Source organism: Mya arenaria, chromosome 17 (genome assembly GCF_026914265.1).
Source record: "Mya arenaria isolate MELC-2E11 chromosome 17, ASM2691426v1".
Classification (NCBI taxonomy): Eukaryota; Metazoa; Mollusca; class Bivalvia; order Myida; family Myidae; genus Mya; species Mya arenaria.
In genome coordinates, this window is record NC_069138.1 from 3,481,591 (window position 1) to 3,492,500 (window position 10,910).

The window sequence follows — 10,910 nt, forward strand, 5'->3', positions numbered from 1 at the left end:
CCGACGCCTAGAATTTGAAATTGAAACCAAGAGAAAGGTTAAAGATAGCAAAGCCGAAAGGGCGCTATGTATTTATTTCAGGTAAATAATCACTAAATACCACTTAATGGATGATAATGTACTCAAAACTATGGCATTTTTATCCACCATCTTTGGTTGCAGACTCAGAAATATATCTTAAACCTACATAGACTCACGTTACGTGTACAGCTTCTGTTCAAAACAAAATAAAAGTAATACGCATCACTTTATCACTTGTTTCGCGTTACCCCCCCCCCCCCCCCACCTACTCACTCATCCTCCTCCCCACTCCCCAAATGCTCACCAGTCGTATCCAAAATCGTTCGGATCCAGCACATATTCTACAACATCCTGAGTTTCATACTTCTGTTTTGTTTCATCTAAACTAAAGGTCGCCAAAATCTTTCTTATCACATCTAAGTTCTGCAATTTAGAATCATCGCTTTCATTCACGCCCGTGGAACCGATATTTGTATTCGATTCGAAAAATCTTGCTGCACTCGATTCTACTTCCATGCCTTTTTGATTGTTAACATTCGAACCGGTTTTACCAGATTTAGAATTCGGTGCAAGAAAAGAAGTTTTCATTTTTCTTTTATCCATTTTAGTGTTCACTGAACTTCACTATCAACACCAAGAGTCGAAGGTTTATATTAATTATCAGTGGGCAACTAATTTGTAATTTATACGCCTGTAATAAATGTTCACAAACTGAAATACAGATTTATTAATTATGCATGCGAAAACTATGAATGTGATACCGCGTACAAAGCGGTTTATTGATATTCGGTGGAAATATAATCAAAATCAGAGCCATTTGAAACCATTATTTTTTTTTTCACTTTCAATTCATGTATGCCAAACAGATCCCATCCTAATGTTGTTTTTGTTGAAAGAGACTGGTTCACGTTAGAAAGACTGGTTCACGTTAAAGAGACTGGTTCACGTTAGAGAGACTGGTTCAAGTTATAGAGATTGGTTCACGTTAGAGAGACTGGTTCACGTTAGAGAGACTGGTTTACGTAAGAGGGACTGGTTCATGTTAGAGAGACTGGTTCACGTTAGAGAGATTGGTTCACGTCAGTGATTCTTGTTCACGTTAGAGAGACTGGTTCACGTTAGAGAGACTGGTTCACGTTAGAGAGACTGGTTCAAGTTAGAGAGACTGGTTCACGTCAGAGAGACTGGTTCACGTTAGAGAGACTGGTTCAAGTTAGAGAGCCTGGTTCACGTAAGAGAGATTGGTTAACGTTAGAGAGACTGGTTCAAATGAGAGAGACTGGTTCACGTTAGAGAGACTGGTTTACGTTAGAGAGACTGGTTCACGTTAGAGAGACTGGTTTACGTTAGAGAAACTGTTTCACGTTAGAGAGACTGGTTCACGTTATAAAGACTGGTTCACGTCAGAGATTCTGGTTCACGTTAGAGAGACTGGTTCACGTTAGAGAGCCTGGTTCACGTTAGAGAGACTGGTTCACGTTAGAGAGACTGGTTCACGTTAGAGAGACTGGTTAAAGATAGAGAGACTGGTTCACGTCAGAGAGACTAGTTAAAGTTAGAGAGACTGGTTCACGTTAGAGAGACTGGTTCACGTTAGACAGACTGGTTCACGTTAGACAGATTGGTTCAAGTTAGAGAGACTGGTTCACGTAAGAGATACTGGTTCACGTTAGAGAGACTGGTTCACGTTAGAGAGACTGGTTAACGTAAGAGAGACCGGTTCACGTTAGAGAGACTGGTTCACGTAAGAGAGACTGGTTCACGTAAGAGAGATTGGTTCACGTAAGAGAGACTGGTTCACGTTAGAGAGACTAGTTCAAGTTAGAGAGACTGGTTCACGTTAGAGACACTGGTTCACGTTAGACAGACTGGTTCACGTTAGACAGATTGGTTCACGTCAGAGAGACTGGTTCACGTTAGAGAGACTGGTTCAAGTTAGAGAGACTGGTTCACGTAAGATAGACTGGTTCACGTGAGAGACTGGTTCACGTTAGAGGGACTTGTTCACGGTCAGTCATCGAAAGAAAAGTGATTTCGTATACAAATGTTAACAAAATATTTTCTTTTGCAATGATTAAACATAATTAAATTTTAAAAAGAGCTCTCCCGCTAACAATTATTTGAAAACGTGACCGAAAATGCTCTACTTTGCCTCATAGTGTTAGTCAAACTATTGGAAATGGATTGAGTTCAAATCTGTTCAATTGAGTGTCGTTCATTTGTTGTTTGCTGTTTGTTAATAAAAGTAGGTAAAATAATTTAATTTCAACAAAGTTTCAACATATATTCTGTGAGCGAGTCCGTCAACACATTTTCAGTCGTAAATTTACAATACAATCCAAACTGTAATGACTCGTCTTTCCATCATGACATTTCACTGACATTTACACTTAATGTAACACTAATGTATTATGTAAAATATTTCATCGGATTTTAATGCATCTTAAAAGAAACCACATCCATAAGTAAATCTTTAAAATCCACTCGCATTTTAAAAATATTCAATAATGCTTTCCACATATAAATATAATACGTATTAAGTATCCATACGCCCGTGGTAATGGTATGTATTTATATTCATACGTCCATGGTAATGATATGTATTTATATTCAAAACAATGTAGAATGAACAAAACTAGATCTAAGGCTTCGGTCTTAACAATAATTCATCACCAGATTTACTTTAAGGTAATCAATCCACCATCAATATAAAACTGCTACTGGTGAAATTTCATTTTAAGGTTACAAAATGTTATATTTGAATATTTTCAATGTTTTCGACGAAAGTATTTTTTATTAAGACATTATGTTATTTAACAGACAAATTTATAAAATCGCTATATAATCGCAGTAAAGCTTGTTTGTATTACCTCCCTTTAATATATTATATCATAATAGTAGCGTCAGTATAGTGTTATTCAAAAATGTAATCCATGTTCTTTTATTCCCAAGTAAAATGTATCGCAATTAATACAATTCTTTTAATTTACCGAAAAGGATAACTACATATAGAAAACAATGGTTCTTATCAAGGATACCGTGTTTAATTTGAAAGAGTTGCAAAACACGGTATTTCTGCCTTATGAAATGATAGTTGATCACTATAAATCTTTTAGGACCCACCAGTTATTTAATATTTGTGCGTTTTCAGCTATTTAATACAAGGTAACAATCTTGTTATCAGTAATTAATATTTGAGATTCTATAAATGCAATATTTGATTAAAAGGTATTGAATTTAAGTACAAGTGTCCCTTTGATATCATGTTGAAACGAAACCTAGAAATAATCGCGATGCATATATAAATATAAAATGAACTTCTTTGCATCCTTATGATGGATGGCTTACCTTAAATTGTCTAATACAGATAAAGCAACATAATCAAGCTATTCAAATCTCGGGAAGCAATCATCTGATCGATAATCTATCGATGTATTAGGTATTGAGGAAAAACAACATTGGACTTAGTTCCTGTAAATTCCTTAATTCGTCCTATGCACGCAAAGACAGTCTTTGAGGCAAAGTATCCTATCAATAAGTTATTCCCTTTAATTGTAAGCAATAAAAAGATCTTAGAAAGACAAAATACACTCTGAAATGAAATATGTTGTTGATTAAAGTGATACAAGTATTTAAAATCAATACATACACATGTATAACAAACATAATTTTTTGTCATCAATCTCTAACTACTTACTAAATAATGCATTTATGGAAAATATTAATTACTGATAACAAGATAATAACCAAAAACATTAAATGATTGGTGAATGCTAAAAGATTTACAGTGATCTACTATCGTCTCATAAGGTAGAAATACCGTGTTTCTGCACATTTCTTTCAAATTAAACTCGAAATCCTTCATAGGAACCATTGTTTTCGACATGTATTCATCCTTTCTGGTATATTTAAACAATTGTATTAATTGTGGTAAATCTTATGTGGGAGTAATAGTGCATCTTTAAAAAATGTTAGAAATAATCATAGCTTTTCTTTAGAGCGGGTTTATTTCTGTAACTATGAGACTATATAATGTCCAAAAACTTATAAACGTATAAAAAATGACATCAATTATTCACTATATAAGTAAAGATGAATCATCGAAATGGTTTGTTATTTTAGCGAGAATCTCTTATTAACAAATATCGACTAGTTTTCTGTAAATATCTCCAAGATTAGGTTTAAAAGCTTTTCGGAAAGAATTCTGAACTACACTTAACACTTATTATTTCATTAAAACGTTTTACTCAAAGAAATGAACGCAAATTTCTCCGTATTTAAATTTCAAGATAATCCATTGTTCAGATGTTCCTTATTTTCTCCTAAACGCAAAGTCCTTTTATTATTTATCCGACGTATTTTCTGCAATTCACATCACGTTTCTGCATTAAGATTTCCAATGGAAATGAATTCAATCGATCTAAATTCAAATGTTTCGTTATCTTAATTACGAAATTATTGAAATCGTTTCATCTCCGTAAATTGATCAAGCATTCTTTGATAAGCCAATCAAATCACCGGTTTCTTAACCGTGACCAATGAAAGGAGTCGTAAGATAATCGATCTAAATCGAGTCCAGCATCATTCGTTCCGGCTGTAAACACTTGAAGTTTGCCTTTAATCATAAAGATAACAAATATGTCGTAACGGTCTCATATAAAGCACAAAATGTTCTGTTTTATGTTTCATCGACTAAATTAGAGGCCCGGCAACATCGTTCTGACACTATATAATATCCGGTAATTATAAACGGTCTATGAACAAGAGTTACAGATAGCAATTAACACTTATTTATTAACATTAATTCATTCCTTTTTTAGTTAATCAACTACTTCATCCACTTCATCGTTCGTCCGTTCGTTCGTCTGTTCGTTCGTTCGTTGGAACCGTTCGTTCATTGAAATGCTTGTTAGATCGTCCACTCGTCAGAATGTTAGTTTGTTAATTCATGCATGCGTTCGTTCGTTTGTTAGTTTATCCTTATTGATCAATCAATCAATCAATCGATCGATCGATCGGTTGGTCGGTCGGTCAATCGATCGTTCAATCGATCGGTCGACCGGCCGGCTAGCCAACCAGCCAACCAATCTGTCCGTCCGTTGTTTAAATGATGGATGATCGTTCCGTAGTTTAATTGACGATTGGGTAGTCCGTAGATGAATTGGCATTTAAAAATGTCGGTCTTAGATAAAGCGACCGGTCGGATTATCGGTCGAATGATACATATTCCGTATATCGGTGAATATATAGATCATACTCGGTAATACATGCTGTAAATAATTAAAGCCGTTTTAACATAGACAAAAAATAATTTCATCTCACAATATTTATATTATGATGGAAGAATATGCAAAATGGAACGATAGTTGAAAAAGATAGCAATGAATAAGAAAATAAAAGACAAAGAAATATAGCAACAATGGAATGAAACCAAAAAATCTTTAGATAAAATAAAACACAGGGCAAAAATCAATTTAAATATGTAGAGTTTTAGCTAGGTTTTAAAAGAGACGGGTTGCTCAAAAGAGGGCCAGGCAGCTGAGGGTTAAAAGCACTTTATCATCGGGCTGTGAAGAACTTTAACATTATGAAAATGACATAAAATGTGTTAAATTATAACAGTATTATCCTTATCAGTCACTTCAACTGACAAATATGTAAATTGTATATGTTTTTGTAATCATATTTTAAGTTTTAATAAAATAAAACAAAGTATTTGACCGTCTTTATACATTTTACTGTTTGAAGGCAGAAGGGTGACAATGCTGGTCTCCATGAGGGCAAACAAATCGGAACTCCTCGGCCATTTTCCATCGATGACAGCCTCTGATTTAAATGGACGGTGTGCAATGTCAGAATTCTTTACATTTAACTACGCTGCAAGTAGATCGCGTAGTAATTTCAATTAAGCAGTTAAACCTTATTACTTTCTTTCTAGAAATCCTTATTATGTATGCAATAAGACACTTCACTGGGAATGAATATATATTACACGTTAAAACCCTATAATAAATTATTATTATTATTATTATTATTATTATTATTATTTTTATTATTATTATTATTATTATTATTATTATTATTATTATTATTATTATTATCATCATTATTATTATTATTATTATTATTATTATTATTATTATTATTATTATTATTATTATTATCATTATTATTATTATTATTATTATTATTATTATTATTATTATTATTATTATTATTATTATTATTATTATTATTATTATTATTATCATCATTATTATTATTATTATTATCATTATTATTATTATTATTATTATTATTATTATTATTATTATTATTATTATTATTATTATTATTATTATTATTATTATTATTAGTATTATTAGTATTATTATTATCATTATTATTATTATCATTATTATTATTATTATCATTATTAATTTTACGAACAACTACTTCTGATTAACCGGAAACATCCGAGGTTGTTTTCGGTGGGAAATTGCCGAGGTGTTCCGATTGGGGGACAGAAAAGGACAGGGCGCAGCATCCTTTAATAACTCTTTAGGCAAAACCCTTATAGTATATGACTAGTAACAATTATAAAGGCTAGTTCACACATATTGATAAACATAGGTTCGATTTTCCGAAACAAAAATAACCAATCATTGAAAAAAAAAATCGAACAATGTTTTAAAATCAAATTTCGTTATTAATCAATTTAAAATTCAAGAGACAGGACCTCATTTATTTATTAAAATGACACTGTCGCCACTAAACAATAAATCTGGGTTTAAAACCGTCCTAAGACTCCTCAACAAATATTTAATCGCCTGTGTCGAGCATATCATTGTTAAAATATTCTTCTTAATTCACTAAAATATGATCTTCAAACACTTCAAAAGGCTAGTACCATTATGTCCAGGTCAAGGCCGGTGATTTAATTCTAAATTTAAGTTTTAATGATATATTATATATTTCAAATAGCCGCTTTACTTTAATTCCCCATTTGTCCATTTTTGATACGTCTGTTTGCATTGAAATTTAACATAATTTACCATGTCATAAATCTATTTTTGACATTTATAAATTTTGTTATGAAATAATTAAATATTTTTGGACAAAACTTGTCCAAAACTTATAACTAAACACAGAACGTGAACGGATTTGGTATAAATGTACATAATTTAAGTATTGTTGTTCTGGTTATTTTATTGTTGTTTTCATTTATTTTCAAAGGTTCACATTTTCTTAGAAGCAAATCAAACATCAATTAAAGTATGGGACAATCCAAGTCGAGCTATATTAAACCAAAATCCTAGAGATTTAAAGGCTCAGACGAAAAAAAATATAATGTCATGAAAATAGTTATTTTGGCATTTATTTTTTTTTAGATATTTCTTAAACATGAGATTTGCAACAAATATTTGTCTAGTTCAACCATTTTTCTTCTTAAAACAACTGTACATAGTTATCTGTTACAAAACATATTTAAAATAGTTGTTAAACATGAGAATTGCAACATATATGACCAGTTTAACTATTTTTGCTCTTCTAAAACAATTGTACAATACTATTTAGATTTTCTGATTTGGTCTCGAGTCTCAAAATCAGACTCAAGACGTCATTGAATACGGGCCCAGGGTCAAACACTTAGCACGAAACAATGTACTACAATAAAACAAAAAACAGCAACTCATCAACAACTATAAAATAACTTGAAGGGGTGGATTCAGGGTTTGACGTCAGAGGGGCGTTACTAGGGGGCGTAACCTTTCGAATTGCGCCCCTATCTCTGAACCGAAATTTATTTGGTTTAAAGTATTTGCAGGGGGGAGGGGTACGCGGGCACTCCCCCAAAATAATATTTTGATATTCTCTAGTCCCAACTCGTGCATATTGGGTGTATTTTATTGCCTTTTTTTCTTTTTCTTGAAATAAAACTGACGATTTTAGGGAGGGGGCTCGCGCCTGGTTCACCCCCCCCCCCTTCCCTGGATCCGCTATTTATTGGAAAATAGACTACAAAAACTGAATACAATCTCAGATGCTTTACGGTTTAAAAATATTCTCGTGGTTGCCGTAGTTGAAACGGGTCCGCCTTCTAAGTTCAATACTATTTGACAGTAGTGAATACCACACGGCCAAGGAGGCTACTGACATTGTGAAGTTATTGAACAATATTTGATAGTAAGATGCGAATTCATTGGAGCCTCACGCATATTCATTAAAACGAGATATTGTCAGTCAATTGTCCCACGGTATGTATATGAAGTGTAACAGAAGAAAGTACCGTGGTTGCCGACGATGATATTCAAAAACTGTTCCGAATACTTTTACCAACTCCTTGTTAATTCATTGATTTGAAAACTCTTTTTATTTTCAGTTTAATTGGTCGTTCATTGCAAATTATAAAAAGAATAGCCATATTTAAGATTGACAAGAAAGATAAACCAACATACCGAAAGGTTTCTTTGATAAAAAAGGTTGTCAGTCCACCGTTACATTGTAAAGGTATTTTAATTGATAGAAAATATTTGTTTATTAAGAAAATTTCTTTACGTTTTGCTGGATTTTAGATAATTTGTTTTCAGACTTACCGTTCTTCAAATTTTAAGCCTATCTCCGTGATCGGTTTCCGGAAACGTTTCGGCGGTTGTCGGCTGCTTATTTCTTGGGCTTCTTTAATGTATTCTAACAAACAAAGAACCGGAATTCGGAATCTTTTTGCTTCACTACTTTTGTCACTAAAATCACCCATTTTTATGTTATTTTTATTACAATTTATCACAGATCGTTTATCCCCGGAAACATTTGCCACTTTCCGTTAACACTCGGTAAATTCCGTCAAATGTCGGTAAGCAATGATATGCATTGACTGTACGGATTTTTTTCACTTCCTTTGTCCGTTATTAAATTAAAAAGTTCAAATTTTGAAACATGATTTTTAACACTGTTCGGTTGATTAAGTACAAAAGTAACGGAATAATGTTATCCTTTATTATAGCACTTTCCCAGTTTCTTAAATTATAGGAATTAATAAATAACACTCTTTCATACATTCATTCGTTTCCATTTTGTTGTTTTTCTATATTTATCTGTGGTCAAAGATTGTGGCATGTATGGAATTACTTTGAGATTTTCACACGCACAAAGATGTAACTTATTGCCCTTTTAAAATAAGCAAATATTTTAAACCATTTTAATCCCTTCTTTAATAGGATTATAATTAAAACGCTAAGCATTAAGTTATACAAATCAAATCTCAATGAGAAATTAATTACGCAAATCGCTTAACGTCCATGCTTAAATATATCACGTCCAATTTTAAATCGGGCAATGGTTAAAAGATATTTTCAACAATATAAATCCTAATTTGAGCTTTTGGAACTGATTAATAAATTTGATAACTTATGTTTGAACTGAAAGGCCTATAATAATATTTCTATCGCAAAAACAAATATCTTTGGGAGCCAAGTCTTTTATATCTCAGATTACCTGATGAGACTAAGCTAAGCGTGCAACTTGTAACTTAAGACGTTTAACAATATCTTGATACAATAAAGTTTCATCTACAAAATCTACAAAATATATTTAATCTGGTATATTGTATACAGTTTGTAAAAGAACGGCATCAAACACGCGAGTAATCTACGGTCGTATTTTTCGTAATCTGGATGTGTCAATAGTCAATACACTCACTATGTTCAAATCTTAAAGCTGCACGCTCACAGACCGTTTTGACCACTATTTTTTACGCGATATTTTGGAATAAGCCAGTTTTTGCGTTAATACCTTGAAACTAGTGATAGACTGCTGACAAAAGATCAGATCGTTGTTTTTCATATTAACGTTTGAAAAATAAAATTTTATGCCTAAAAGCGTTACTTACGCCTTTAGAAAAATGAGTTTTTCAGCATAAAACATCAATTTTCCAACGTAAATATTCTAAACTGTGGTCTGATCTTTTGTCAGCAGTCTTATATCTCTGGTTCTCAGACATTTACGCGAAAATGGCTCATTCCAAGACAAAAAAAGAAAGATGTCAAAACGGTCCATCTGTGAGAGTGCAGCTTTAAAGGCAGCAATGTTCAAATGCTTCCATAAACCTTACAAAATACAAAATTGTGACACAGTTCTTGTACGGTAAGTTTGATACGTAATCAGTGCTGAAGTTGAAAGTAAATTGCATTATATAGCAGCATAAAGTGAAATTCAATACGGAATGTTCAGTTCTATATTTAGAATGAAAGCATACGTACTTTAAGCAATGCATCTCAAAATAGAATATTTTGAACTTAAAGCTGCACTCTCACAGACTGAACGTTTTGACAACTTTTTTATTATTTATCTTGGGACGAGCAGTTTTTTGCGTAAATATCTGAAAAACAGTGTTAAAAGACTGATGACAAAATATCAGATCGCAAATTTAACCTGTCCGAAATTATGTTTTATGTATATTTCTTAAACCGTTCGCCATAAAACATTAAATTGTGAATTGAAATATGAAATCTGCGATCTGATCTTTTATCATCAATTTTTCATCACTGGTGTGCAGATATTCCAAGACATAAAAAGTTGGAAAAACTTTAAATCTGTAAGAGTGCAGCTTTAACTCCCTTTTTTCACTTGCTGAATGGGTGCAAATTGGTCAAATTCGAATTTGAATTTTGTAGTGTTTGTTATTCATCATATTTTTCCGTTGCAAAAGTATTTCTTTCATTTTTTTTTTTTTTTTTAACTTGGCTGCCTTTAAGAAAAAACTACTAAAAATAACCTCCTAACGCAGTCAATAATGTCTTGGATTGCAAATCTTTAAAGTATTTGAGATAACACCTAAGCATTACCGAAGCTATCAATAAGATTTATTACGGTTCAATTTAGTTCAATCATTTCGGAGATTGTCGGTAATT

The 10,910-nt window shown here is 32.3% G+C and overlaps 1 protein-coding gene across 8 annotated transcripts in view; it reads right to left on the minus strand.

Annotated features, from left to right (window-relative positions):
* LOC128224001 (uncharacterized) overlaps window positions 1-10,910 on the minus strand; it is a 41,424-nt gene that overhangs the window by 19,261 nt on the left and 11,253 nt on the right. Inside the window, exon 1 of one of the 8 annotated variants that reach the window (XM_052933570.1) lies at window positions 326-594. The exons of 4 other annotated variants lie outside the window; for them this stretch is intronic. In XM_052933570.1, the coding sequence (XP_052789530.1) occupies window positions 326-537 (212 nt within the window). In that variant the 5' untranslated portion in view covers window positions 538-594. Of the gene's footprint in view, window positions 1-325; window positions 604-8,597; window positions 9,467-10,910 lie in introns of those variants that run through there. 3 more of the 8 variants (XM_052933572.1, XM_052933569.1, XM_052933571.1) reach the window with 3 other exon arrangements.